General features: G+C 35.0%; 1 protein-coding gene across 1 annotated transcript in view; it reads left to right on the forward strand.

Annotated features, from left to right (window-relative positions):
• Positions 1-15,150, forward strand: part of Irbp (Inverted repeat-binding protein) — a 252,925-nt gene that overhangs the window by 40,922 nt on the left and 196,853 nt on the right. The window contains exon 3 of the mRNA XM_090393723.1: positions 13,511-13,612. Coding sequence (XP_090249849.1) covers positions 13,511-13,612 — 102 coding nt within the window. The remainder of the gene's footprint in view (positions 1-13,510; positions 13,613-15,150) is intronic.

Consider the following 15,150-nt stretch of genomic DNA (forward strand, 5'->3'; position numbering starts at 1 on the left):
TTGACTTATTTTTGTAGAAACCATGTAGATAGTCTCTAATTCTTAAATAAAGTACCGTAGATTCAAGTTAATTGGTCCACCAGTTAATCTGGGTAGCTATTTTATTGGGACAAATCTGGAAGAACAAAATAAGAATATAACAAGAATCTGCTTCATCTATTTGGAACACAGTATTGCTTAATTGGAACCAGCCAGTAACCTCTACCACATGGAATGTTATAAAAACTATGTAATTGTGCTTCATGATAACTAAATACTTAAGGAATTGACAGTGTAAAGAATTCGAACAGATATGGAGTCGACATATCAACAAGTTTGATAAATTAAAAAAGAACTTGACGTCCAAACCAAAACTACAAACCAACATTGTAGTTAACCTTTCTTCAGTCATCTTGAAGCCTGAAGCACTCAACACTCTGTCACTTGGTCACAACTTCGCCATTGCTCCTAGGAAATTACTGGCAGAGGAATTAATGATCCAGATTGAACTCGGGATTTGCCACCTTCCAAACCACATTGCCAATGATATAATGTAACATAACAAAAGCAAAACCACCAAAAACCAACATATCCATTAGTGAATACAAGTCTCTACAGGAATTGAAGAAAAACAAAGAAATAGTTATCACCAAAGCAGATAAGAGGAACGCCACTGTGGTACTCAATCATAATGACTACACAGGTAAACTTAAGGCATTACTATTAGATCGAGCTACTTACCTCCCCATTGAATACAATCCCACTGACTCACAAATTAGAAAACTCCATAGGCTCCTTAAGAAGGCCGCTTCTTGGCCTGTGGAGATTACTAACAGACTAAAACCATATAACTCTAACCCCCCCCCCCTGTATATATGGGCTCCCAAAAATACATAAAGAAAATGTGCCATTATGTCCCATAGTGGATGGCATTGATTCCCCCACTTACAAACTAGCTAAATATTTAGCCAAAGCGCTCTCACACTATACTGGCAACACACCATCACACACAAAAAAACTCAGCCCACTTCAAAGCCAGTATAGAAAACCTTACACTCCAACATAATGGCATAACAGTCAGTTTTGACGTCTCCTCCTTATTCACAAATGTCCCCCTCAAAGAAACCTTAGCACTAATCCAAGCTAAATTTCCTCCCGATATCTCAGCCCTATTTCAGTTCACAATGAACTCGGGCTATTTTGTTTGCCAGGAAAAATTCTACAAACAGATAGAGGGGACAGCCATGGGTTCACCACTTTCCCCACCTTTGGCCAACTTCTTTATGGAGACTTTTGAAGAGAAAGCCTTAAACTCTCCCCCTACAAAAACCTACCATATGGCTTCGCTATGTTGATGATGTGTTTGCTATTTGGCCACATGGTCCGGATACACTCCTCTCCTTCTTAACACATTCAAACAACCAACACCTTAGAATCAAGTTCACCCTGGAAAAAGAGAAAAACAATAGCCTCCCCTTCCTAGACACACTAGTCACTTGCCAACCTGATGGAACCTTGGTTTTCTCAGTTTATAGAAAACCCACCCATACAGGCAGATACATTCACCAACAATCCCACATCGCCTCTCCCACAACAATATGGAGTTATTAAGACACTATTCAACAGGGTAAAACTAATCTGTTCAAATGACCAAGCCCTAACTACTGAACTAAATCACATTCTTAACACTTTCTCAGCCAATGGCTACCCCCCCCCCCCAAAAAAAAAATTTAAAAAATACTAAAACCAGTTATCCACAACCCCCCCCCTTTCACAAAAAAGATTACTCTAAATCCATCGCCATTCCCGGCATCTCGGGGAAAAAATCAACAAAATCCTAAAAAAACATGACTTGACCTCTTTTTGCAGACCATATAGGAAATTGGCATCCCTTATCTGCTCCACTAAAGACCAACCACTTCCCCTGGACCTACCTGGTGTATACCAGGTCCCTTGCAGGCCGTAAATTGTCCTACTTTGGCCAAACAGGCAGGACAGCAAATATCAGAATCTCAGAACACAAGGACTACATCCGATTTCAACAGTACAGCCACTCTGGGCTTGCAGACCATGCTCTGGATACTCGCCACAGAATAAGGTAGAAGAAAGCCACAGTAATACACTGCAGCAAGTTCAAATATGAAAGACTATTCGTGGAATCAGCCTCAGCCCTTAGGAACATGCCAAACCTCAACAAATTTGGATGCATGAGACTGCCCCAAATTTGGGAAACATATATCAGAAGAACTTTAACCCAAAGGCCAAGAACACCTAATATAGCCCGCCAGGGGGTACCATCAGGACTTTAGAAAAATGGTAGCTTCTTCGCTTCATTTCTCATTTGCTGTTATGTAGTACTTGCGTGCATGTGTCTTTATCTTAAGTTCCCATGAAGATGGCAACGTGACATTGCCGAAATATCGGAAAGTATATATTAAAGTTGATTTGATTTTTATTTCTAGTGTACGCTGTCAATTCCTTAAGTATTTAGTTATTATGTTTAACCAGCATATAAGCCTTTCTACAAGAATTGTGCTTCAGAAATTTAGTGTTGATGACATCTGCAATGCTGATGAACCAGGACTATTTTATTGTGTCACATTGGATGGTTTCCTGTGTTTTTAAAATATGCTACACCCTTTGGATAAGTGAAAGCAATGAATTGGTAACAGTATTATGCTGTTCCAATATGTTGGAAACTGATAAATGAAAGCTGTTGGTTATTGGAATAAGAGACAGGCCTCAATCCTTTAAAGGAATTAAAATGCAAACAAAAGTACATGGATGAACTGAAATTTTTAAGAATTGGCTTATGAGTTGGTACATAGAATTCCAACAGAAATCAAGAAATATTTTACTGGTTCTTGACAGATGCTAAGGAGGTCAGCTCAAAAGTTGATACTTTACAGGCAATACAGTTTATGACCAATAGTTGGCAAGGAGTAATTCAAAACTGTTTTGCTCACTGTGGTTTTAAGCAATTTAATCATCGATATGCCAACCTGGCCAATAGTGAAAATGATGAACCATTAGATACGAACCACATCAGAAACTATGAAGTTTTTGCATCCCTTAACCCTTCTTCGATACAATAATGAAAATGAAGACTTTGAGGAGGAAATTGAAGCAAAATATCAGAGAACATTAGAAGATCAAGCAAGTGATGAGGATGATTCTCTCAAGCTTGAATGAATGCCCACTCTGGATGCTAGAAATTTATTACTGGATTACAAATCTGTTTCATGCAGGAAGGCAATGCTATATCTGCTCTAAATACTTGCACTGATTTTGTTTAATTACAGTCAATTAAAAAAATGTTTAAAAAAAATCTGACATGCTATGTTCAATCAATTCCTAGGTCATTAACTGCTAAGAATTGCATGCATGCTTAATATGTATATAAATGAAAATTATTTTTATAGCAAATATTTTACTTTAATTAAAGCCAGTTGTTTAAGTTTATCTTTAAGTTAGTAATTTTGCTATGCAATAAATGAAAAAACTTATCTAAAGTTGCATTTTGTCTTATGCACATACACTTTTGAAACTCTTGATGTATAATTTTGTTTAATTGGGCCACCTACTTAATTCAGCTAAATTATGTTATTTCCAATGTGGCCCAATTAATCAGAATCCACTATACATTCTTTCTTTTTTTTTTCAATTCAGTGTGAATTGGAAAAATTCGTAGATAGTATCTTGAAGCAAGTATCCAAGGAAGAGAGATACTTCTATAGTTATTGGTATTCATTGAATCTTCTTTTTAAAAAATAGATCATAATATGGTTTTATTCCAATGCACTGGAATTTCTTCTTTTTGTCATATTAGCTTGAATAGGCTTATAAATTTCAGTTTTTAATGGTATTAATCTAGTAAAAGTTATCTGCTGCAATTTATTTTTGCTAGCTGCCTTCTTATAGTGTTTTAGTAACATTATCAGCTTCAGTTAGAGATGATTCTGCGACATTTTCTTCTATTCATTCACCTCAAGTTTTCTTTGGTTGTCAGTATTAGGTTTTAAACATCAAATTACACGATAACCACAGTAATTAACTTTAATGAAAGTACAGATATTTTGTAATTGAAATAACAGTATGTCATCAGTGCATAGAAACAGGCAAACGAAAAGAAACAGATACAATATTGATGAACAAATTGAAAAGCAGCGGTCCAAGAACAGAGCCCTGTGGCACTCCACTAGTCACAAGACGTCTTTTAGACTCCCTCTTATCCATTTCCCCTCTTTCCACCCACTCCCGAGCAGGTGGAAAGAGGGGAAAATAGTTCCACTGCATAAAGGTGGTTCCAAGACTGCTGTTGTAAATTACCGACCGATTAGCATATCAGGAATCATTGTCAAGGTCTTAGAGAAATTAGTCAAGAAAAGAATACAGGATTGGATAGATGAAAATGGGATATTGTATGGGGGACAACATGGTTTTGTGAAGGGTAGATCATGCCTCAGTAACTTGCTCACGTTTTATAACACAGTGACGGCTGAACTGGATAGGGGTAATGGGTTTACAGTGATACTACTGGACCTTGCCAAGGCCTTTGATAGGATACCACATGGAACCCTAATCAGTAAACTGGAGCAGATGGGTATAGATATAGGGTTGGTGAGATGGATAAGAGGGTGGTTGAAGGAGAGATATCAAAGAGTGGTTTATTCAGGAGTGGAGTCTAAAAGACGTCTTGTGACTAGTGGAGTGCCACAGGGCTCTGTTCTTGGACCACTGCTTTTCAATTTGTTCATCAATGATATTGGAAAGGATCTGAGAGGAAGTGTTCACTTGTTTGTTGATGATGCAAAGTTGGGTAGAGCAATTGTGAGTGCACAAGATGTCAAAATTTTACAGGATGATTTGGATAGTTTGGAGGACTGGGCTAGGAAAAATGGATGTCAATTTAATGTGGCAAAGTGTAAGGTTATGCACTTTGGGGTGAAAAGAATAGCAGCAGTATATCGCATTGGTGGAATCATACTCCAGGAGATTGATGAGACCAGGGATTTGGGAGTGTTGGTGGATAGGGAGTTGAAGTTTAGGGGGCACATTGCAAAAGTAACTAAAACAGCTCACCAAATCACTTGGCTTCTGAAAAATACTTTAGCATGCAGAGACGAACAAGTTGTTGTTCCTCTGTATCGAGCCTTGATAAGACCCCATCTGGACTTCTGTGCCCAGCTATGGGCACCAGGGTTTCTTCGTGATGGGGAGGAAGTGGAGAGGGTCCAGAGACGAGTGACCAAGATGATAGCAGGTCTGTGGAATGAACCTTATGAGAATAGGTTGAAGATTTGTGGGTTGCAGAAATTGGACGATAGGCGAAGGAGGGGTGATATGATTGAGACATTCAAATTACTGAAGGGTTTTTATAAGATTGATCCAGAAGATATTTTTGAAAATATGACTGGTGGTGGGAGGACTAGGGGCCATGCATGGAAGCTGGGCAAGAGCGTGGTTGACAAGGGTGTTAGAGCTAGGTTCTTTACTTGGAGAGTGGTAAATGAGTGGAATAAGCTTCCAGAGTCTGTTGTGGGTGCTACGACTGTGAATGAGTTCAAGGCAAGGTATGATAGATACTGTGTGAATGTTGAATAGTTGTTCTTGACATGATGTTAGGGCCTCCCTCGATGAGTCTGTCGACTCCTTGGAGTTTCCCAGAACAATAATAATAATAATAATAATAATATACATACAACAATCGGTGGTTTACCAATTAAAAATTGTTGCCGCATTCTAGAAATTAATATATTAGAAAATAATATTATTAAAACTATTTTTGATGGTTACATAAAATGAGAATCTCCAAAACTTTTGGGAGAGAAAGACAATTCAGATTCATATTTGGCTAATGTAAAAGGGCTTTGCATCTTTCTTTGAAAAGGCATTCATATTGAAAACTGCTTCTATGGAGAAGATGAGCTTCATTCCACCAGATACTGTGTTTAGTGTCAATACTATGTTGTGCCAGACCAGACTTTTGCGGTTTCATGTATTCAATATAATACTGATGTTCATTAATTTTTTTTTCTACAGAACAGAGTTTTTAATTGGTAAACCACCAATTATTGTATGTATCTTGTATTCCTGTTTCTTTTATTTTCTTTTTTCTATGCACTGATGTATTGTTATTTTCAGACAGCCTGGTTGGCTGGTTAGCGTATCCTCTCTCCAGCCAAAAGGCTGCGGGTTCGAATCCTGCCATGGTCATGGATGTTTGTGATTGTCTGTGGAAGTGGTGGTGGGTGGTAGATGGCGTTGGTGTAGTTGATTGAGACAGAGAGTTGTAAAGAAGGTGCCCTCCCTCGATGAGTCTTTGGACTCCCTGGAGGTGTCATGTAATAATAATTTCATTAAAGTTGATTATTACGCTTATCATGTAATTTGTTGTTTATAGTCATGCCGCAGGTACCTTTAAAGATTAGTATTAGAGTTTGTGGTTTGTATCCTCTGAAGTATTTCCTCTACATCTGAAGAACTTTGAATCTCTTTGAGTCTTTTTGAGTTGTTTGCATTATTTTCAGTTCTTCAATTAATTTTTTCTCTGCCAGCCTTTTTTCTCGATGCAATATTCTACTTAAATTTCTGCAGCTCCTGTATATTTCACTATTTTATGGTGTTGGGTCCTGTAGCATTTTTAACCTAATCTCATGTGCATTTACTGAGTTAACTAAAAATTCACACATATACCACAGTAATTAAATTTTAATAATTATGTAGATATTTTGTCTTAAGTATCTTAAGACATCAGTACAGTTATTACAAACAATATTAGGAATTATATTTAAGGATCTCCCCCCCCCCAAAAAAAATTCAGCTGTAATTAAAATTAAATTAAAATATATCTGATAAATTTATTTTATACAATTGAGGATAATAATTTCCCAGACTTTTGGGATAGTGAGACAGTCATTGCAGTTCAGATTGGGCCTGTGACATAAGGCTTCATCACTTTCTTTATATAAATGCTCATGTTTATATAAGGATCTATGTAGCAGCTTGGTGTTTTTCCATTGGATCCTATGGAAAAGATTTGTGTGGTTTGATAAGACGGATGTAGTCTTGATGTTCAGAGATGTGTTTACTTATAGATCATCCTGTTTGTCCATGGTAGGACATCTTACAAGAACATGGAACTTCGTATACGGCATGTAGCATCATATGTGAGAGTTTGTCTTTTGGAGAAGGTAGCAAATTGTGGATCTGATTGATTTGTTGTCTGGGTTGATATGTAGGGAAGTGGCTGATAAATTTTTGAGTTGTTTTTGGATTGTATCCATTTAATAAGGCTGTATCTTTAATAATTTCCAATTCTTGTTTTAAAGATTCTTCAAATGAACAAAATGTGTGTGCTCTGGATACCAACGATACCATATTTTTGAGATGGATGGTGAGCCGATGAATTGTGGATGTAATGACCTGAAAAAGTTGGTTTGCAATAGAAGTGGAAATGGAACCATCTTATTTTCGTTGGATGTGTATATCAATAAAGGAGATACCTTGTGATGATTCTTTTTCTAGTGTGAATTTGATGCTAGAATGAAAGTTGATCTTATCTAACAATGAGTTTAGTTCTTGTTCAGAGTGACTCCACACTGCAAAGACATCATCAACATATCATATCCATATTTTTTGGTTTTGGTGCAAGAGCAAAAATTTTATCTTCTAGATGTTCAAGAAAAATGTTGGCTAAGTTAGGTGATAAGGGAGAGCCCATTGCTGTTACTTTGTCTATTTTGAAACGCAGTCTATAGGCTTCAATATTTGGCAGATGGCTGGTGTTCCATTTAATGTTGTGTGTGAAATATAGATACAGAATATGTTTATGCGAAATGGCAAACTTATGACACTATGCTAATACGTTCAATTTTTCTTCTGTTAACAGATGGCCAGATAAATTTACAACCCATTTGTCAGCCGGTAATTTGGTATATTTTTCTTGATTTATCTAATCTAAATTTTTATCTAGATTAAAAAAATACAAACTCGCCGCTACTATAAACCAATCAACCAGATCCACAATTTGCTACCTTCTCGAAAAGACACTCTCACCTAGGTTGCTACCTGGCATATACAAAGTTCTGTGTTCTTGTAGGATGTCCTAATACGGACAAACAGGAAGATCTATAAGTGAACGCATCTCTGAATATCAAGACCACATCTATCTTATCAAACTACACAAATTTGGCCTCGCACAACATGGAGTTGAAAACCCTAACCATAGGATCCAATGGAAAAACACCAAGCTGCTACATAGATCCTTATATAACATGAGCGTTTATATAAAGAAAGTGCTGAAGCCTTACGTCACAGATCCAATCTGAACCATAATGACTGTCTCACTGTCCCAAAAGTCTGGGAAATTATTATCCTCAATTGTATAAAATAAATTTATCAGATATATTTTAATTTAATTTTAATTACAGCCAAAATTTTTTATATTTTTTTGTTTTGGGGGGTCGGGTCCTTAAACACGCTACTGTATGCATAGAGGGATTCCAATGTAAGCATGTGCACTAACTGTTCCTCTGTAATTCTTAGTATTGTTTGTAATAACTGTACTGATGATGTCTTAAATACTTAAGACGAAATATCTATTAAAATTTAAGTACTGTGGTATACGTGTGAATTTTTAGTTATGAATACTCCACAGGTTTCACTATATAATAGAGAGATTTACTGAGTTGATTTGTTTTCTATGTTTCTCTGTTATAGGAGGAAATGAATATTGTATTTCTTACTCTATCTTTTTTGCATGTTGTCTTCATATGCTTACATCCTCACACTTTTCAATATGATATTGATTAATATTTCTATTTCTGTTAACATGGTGTTAACATATTAACACTACCCAGTTCTATCCTATTTCCCATAAAAAGAACCATTTTTTCCCAGTATTCTTTTTTGATGACACCCAAATTTCTAGACAGTTTGAGATTTCTCTTCTTGGAATTACCCTCACATCAAACCTTTCCTGACATAAAGACATCACAACCATTACATCCTCAGCTTCAAAAAAAACTAGGATTTCTCTTTCACTCAAGACATTACTTCACTCCTGAACAGCTGTTAACATTGTACAAATCACAAATCTGTCCAGCTATTGAATACTGCTTCCACATATGGGGAGCATATGTGGGAGCAATATTCGATATGCGGTGGAGTCCTAAAAACATCCTCAAAATGTTTGACTCAATACAGAAGAGAGCAATCAAACTTATTAATGACTCATCTCTTACCAACTCACTCCTCCCACTTTCGCACAGATGTTTGGTTTCTGCAATATGTATATTCTACAACTATTTCCATGGGAATTCTTATCTGAAATAACATCAGTAATTCCTGCACTCAGTCCTAAGCTCGTTGGAACACGTGCAGCTGCTTCTCAACATCCTTCACAGTACACCTAGAAACAAACAGAACAAGTTTCTTTTCCTCTTCTTTCATCCCTGCAACTTGCACCATGGAACAATCTCCCCGTTGTGTTTCCCTTCTTCTTCTATACTCATTAGATGTATTTTTTGCGACCAAGACTTCATCTTCTTTAATAGTATCTTTTAATCTTATTCAAAATTAAGTGGATATTGAATACCACATTATTTCTTACCCGAATAAGAAACTCAAAGATAGGAAATCTAATCTAAGAGTTTCATGCCGAATATAGAAAACTATGTATAAAGATCGGCGAGTCCAAGCGTAACCCAACAGGTGGTAGTGCAATGCTAGGGTGACTCATAGTAAAGTTGGAGTAAGCTCTGATCACTATTCTTAGTATTTTCCCATAATGTAAAACACAACTCCTAGGAGATGTATTACTGTTCTACATTATGAAAGGAGGTCACTACCCAGACCGGTTTCCACCTTTACTACGAATCGCCCTAGCATTGCACTACCAGGTGTTGGCTTACGCTTGGACTCGCTGATCTTTATATATAGTTTTCTATATTTGGCATGAACTCTTAGATTTGATTTCCCATCTTTGAGTTTCTTATTCGGCTAAGAAATAATGTGGTATTCAATATCCACTTAATTTTGAATAATTTTACTTCGCCGAAGTGAAGCCTGTTGACTCTTATATCGGTAATAATCTTTTAATCTTTTTTTAGTTCTTCCTATTCTTCTCTTATTCTTTGGTTTCCAACTATAGACTTGTTTTATTATTCTATCTTCACTTCTTCTTTCCACGTGTTCAACTCATTTTATTCTTCGGTTTGCTACCCAATTGTTTATTGCATGTATTTCACACTGTTTTCTTATATCTGTATTTTTTATTTTATCTAATTTAGTTTTGTTTACTATTTTTCTTAATATATTCATTTTACCTGTGTTTAACATTGTCTTGTTTTCCTAGTGTGATCTTGTTTGTTTTCCTAGTCTGATCTTATTTCTGCATTATATGTCATAATAGGTCTGATTACTGCTTTATAAATTCTGGTTTTTATCTCTACTCTAAGATGTTTATTTTTCCATATTGTTTTGTTCAAGCATCCTGATATTCTTGCAGCTTTTGCAACTTGTTCTCTGACTTCTAGATGTGGCCTTCCTTCCCAGTTCAGTTGTATACCTAAATAGTTTTTTTTTTTTTATTTGTTCAATAATATAGTACCTTCGAATTCTATGCATCTTTGTGGTTTTTGTGATATTGTCATACATTTTGTTTTAGTTTTTGATATCTTCATATTATATGCTTTATTAAGTGTATGTAGCTGAGCTATTTGTAGCTGAGTTTCATTTTCTGCAATTAATATTACATCATCTGCATAACATATAGTTCTTATTATTCTGTTGTTTATTTTTACTCCTGTATTTTGTATTTTATTAACTTTTGTATTATTTCATCCATTATTATATTGAATATTGTTGGACTTAAAGAGTCTCCTTGTCTAATGCCATTGCTAATTTGTATCTCTTTACTTATTTTTCCTTGTGTTTTTATTATACAGCTATTATTATCATATATTTCTTTAATTATTTGTATTGTTTTCTGCTACTTTTCTTCTCTGCAATATTTCTATTATGTCTTGAATTAATATTCTGTCAAATGCTTTTTCCAGGTCTATAAAGCATATAAATAATTTCTTATTGTATTCTATTGTTGCTGTGTTTCCCAAGGAATACATTTAAAGTCATTTAAATCAAATGTAAATAAGTTCCTCCTTTCCCAACCGACTACCTATACACGGTACTAATGTACTATAGGTTGATCAACCAACCTCTTGTGTATGGGCACAAAAAAAAAAAAAAAAAAAAAAAAAAAAAAAAAAAAAAACCATTTCTCTATTTGACAGACAGCTTGAATTCTGCTCTTTGCATATTTCCTGCTATTATCAGGTAATGATCAGTATCTACATCAGCTACTCTGGAAGTATGGACATTTTGTTTCTTATATGTCTTGTGCTTTTGATTATCATGTGGTGTTTGATTGTTTAGTGTTCCCTCTTAGGAGAACTGAAGTTTGTTTTTGGATATTTCTTCTGGGAAAGTATGTGCTACTAACTGTAAGCCTTCTGGAGGATGTGCAAACATAATAGTTCTAATCTCATTGTCATTATCATTGTCATATAGACTACCTGGACCAATTATTGGTCTCTGTCTTGCTTCATTTGTTATTTTAGTGTTAAAGTCACCCATAACTAATTTTATATAATACCCAAGTAAAGAATCATATCCCCTTTCTAGCTCTTCATAAAATGCACCTTTGGTATCATCATCTTTATTTTCAGTTGATGCATCACTGTTAACAAATACAGCATCAAACAGATGACCAGAAATGTAGATATGTCAGTCTATCATTTACTGGTGTAAGAATTGTTGCATGTGGCCGGATGTTATGCATGCCATAAAACCCACCATTTTCATGTCTTCATTTTTTTCACTATAGAATATTAAATAAATAACGGCTAAGGATTTATTTACTTACGTAAGTCTTTATTTAACATAGAGCAAAAATTCTATCTTCAGTATGACTTTCAAATTAAACAAGTAGAAGAGAAACAGAAGGTTCAACAATGAGAACATGTGAGCTACATGTGCATGATGTAGTGGCACAGTACAAAATACATTAAGGACTTAACCGTACAAATTTCAACAAGAGACAAAGTATGAATTAATTTTCTAAAAAAGTATTTAGTATGGAACACGTGGAGAACTATTTCTCACAATAGTGATCATTTCGGGCCATCATTTCTATTCAGATTTGGACAGTGGAACAAGGTTTCATAAATTTCTTTGTATAAGATATTAATTACCTTTATTGAAGGACTTTAATCATCTCCCAAAGGACTCGATGTTTGTTAGAGGTAGCATGTTCTCTGAGTCTCGACTGTTCTGGCTTATGAAATTTCATGTAATTGAGGTGGTCATCACAATGAATAGCCAGTGATCTGCTAGTTTGGCCGAAATGTGATAACTTGCCCTGTCACAGAATTTGATAGATTTGATAGATTCCATGGTGGTTGTAACTTCTTTTTTTATTTTTTGCAGAGCCTAAGAAAAGCAGAAATCTAAAGCTTGTTAATAGGGTGAAAGGACACATGTGGACAACTACTCTAAGCAGTTTAGCTATTCCTTCAGAGGACCTTTAACATGATGGACCACCTTTTGGGAGATAGATGACAAGGAAACTCTATAGCTATTAATGATTTTGTTGATAGGGCTTGTTGAAGCCATTAGCAAAGAAGGTGGACCTGAAATAATTTATTCCTCAAGACAGCAATGGTTTAGTAGAACATTACCATTAAAATTTTGGTGCGTCAAGTTCACTCGATGTAGCAGGATCTTAATAGTGTTAGATTTTTGGAATGATGATGATGAGAAAGAGCATGAATGTAAATTCTGGTATGGTTTTCTCTCAGAAATCAGAGAAAGTGAAGATTACTGTCTGAAGAAGAAAGGCAATCTGATGATACCGCTACCATAAGGATGGTTTAGGAGGGATATTGTCAAATAAGCATTGTTAAAATCTCTCCATGAAGTAGTCAGAAAGTGTTGAAGGAAAAGGACTACCCATGGTGGCTCTACCTTCAATTTGCCAGAAATGTTATTTGACATGTGATAGCTCACTCTGGGGAGTGAGCTGTCACGTCAATATTTTGGGCACATTGGTAGTTTTGCAGACACTTAAATGATTAAATAAAACCCTGAAATATTACTGAATTATGTTTGATGTAGATTGAAATTCTCTTTCAGAATGATCCCTATTATAATTGTTTAAAAGAACAATGAGATTGTGATGAAAATGTGTACCTCCTGCATTTCACAACTCTTGTGAAATGTAGGAGTGCACCATACTATTTTGATTGAATAGGTAATTTATTATTGTTGCATTTCAAGTAATTCTAACAGTGTCGAAAACCTTAGTATGTGGTTTTCAACACTGTTAACAATAAAATAATAAAAGGATGCATATTTAATAATTATTAAGCATTATCATAATTTGAAGTAACCAGTTACTATTACCTCGTACTTCACATGGATTTAAGTTTAAATATGAGTTAATGTTTTAACTTTTTGTTTAATCTTACAGTCTTTTACATATGGAAGAGATGCTCTAATTTTTCTTATTGATGCTTCAAAGGATATGTTTTCTGAAGACATGAAGGAGTCTTTCTTCCATCTTTGTGTGAAGGTAATGAATGCCACTTTTTTTTCTGTCATTCTTCTTTGCTTTAATGTACTAAGATTTTACACACGCACGCGTTCGCACACACACACACACACTCTCGCTCGAACAGAAACTAATACTTTTAGTTTCATATGCAGTGAAGTGTCAATTTCTAAGTTAATGCCTTCCATTCTTTCTAGAAAATTTAATAAACATAAAGGAGAAATTAGAATCATTTCTCCTTTATGTTTATATTAGAAATATTAGAAAGCAATGTGGATTAACTTTTTTGCAGGTTTGATGAGATTATATAGATCTGGCCCATAGGATGCTAATTGGCCATTTCTTGTGTGTGTGTCATTATTTGCCACTCATCCATCTGTTATGGATGAAATATATCAATCATTTCATGCTTCATATCCAACAATTTTATGAAACATTTTGAATGTAATTTTGATCGACCCTTCACATCTCATTTTTTTTTTTATTTATGTAAAAAAAAAAGTCGTATCCTGTAATGTGGTTAAAAATGGTGAATAATAGTAATAAATGTGTATTTGTTATGAGAAAGATATGAAACTAATAAGGTAGTTAAGATTAAGAGAGAAAGAGAAGAAGAAATTGCAGGTACAGGTGATTTTTTGGAAAGCAATGAACATAGAGATGCACTTGAAATTCTACTTGAGGTAGAGAAAATGAATGATGAAAGAATGAAATTTTTGAAATGAAATAAAATTTTTGCAGTATAAAAGAAGTATAACTCTGAAAGGAATTGTTGTCATGAAAATGCAAGGAGAGCTGAAATATGTTGTCAAGCAAAGTAATAATTTGTTGTATGGTAGTTGTATAGGTTTAGTAATAGCTTTTTAGGGATGTCAAGAGCAAATAAATGCAATGGAACAGAGAAATTGAAGTAGGAGGAATAAAAAAAAAAAAAGAGTAATTTTCAGTGAAACATGATAATTTAAAGAATTTATAGATGAAATGCTGAAAGATGATTTGAATAGTAAAGATATGTAATTTCTAAATTTGCTGTTTTTGCTGGTTTCAAATACACATTTGTGTATTTCTAATTGAAGCTCATTTTTGACTTAATGTAATGATGACATTACTTCGAAAAATTACTAAATGAAACAATCAGTGACAGCCCAGTGGTAAAAAACACTGACCAGGCATGCAATCAGGAATACATATACATACTTGAAGTAGAAAAAGCCATCAGAAGCCTGAAATGTGGAAAGGCAGCTGAGTAGATGATATTCGACCAGAAATGCTCAAGAATGGAGGTATAAAAGTCTTACAGTGACTGCACTGTACAGTTCAGAAGGCCTGGACAGAGGGACGAATTTCAGAATTGAAATACAGCTCTCATAGTACCCAAACTGAGTGTGAGAATTACAGAGGTATTTCTCTACCGAGAGTTCCTGGTAAGATATTATTATTTATTATTACGGGTATCTCCATGGAGTCAGTAAACTCATTGCGGGAGACTCAAACTAGCAAAACAATATTTGTCATATCTTTTCTTGAATTCATTTACAGACGAAGAGCTCACAACTAAG

This window comes from Typopeltis vanoorti, chromosome 6 (genome assembly GCF_054136105.1).
Source record: "Typopeltis vanoorti isolate ZY-2024b chromosome 6, IOZ_Tvanoo_1.0, whole genome shotgun sequence".
NCBI classification, from domain to species: Eukaryota; Metazoa; Arthropoda; class Arachnida; order Uropygi; family Thelyphonidae; genus Typopeltis; species Typopeltis vanoorti.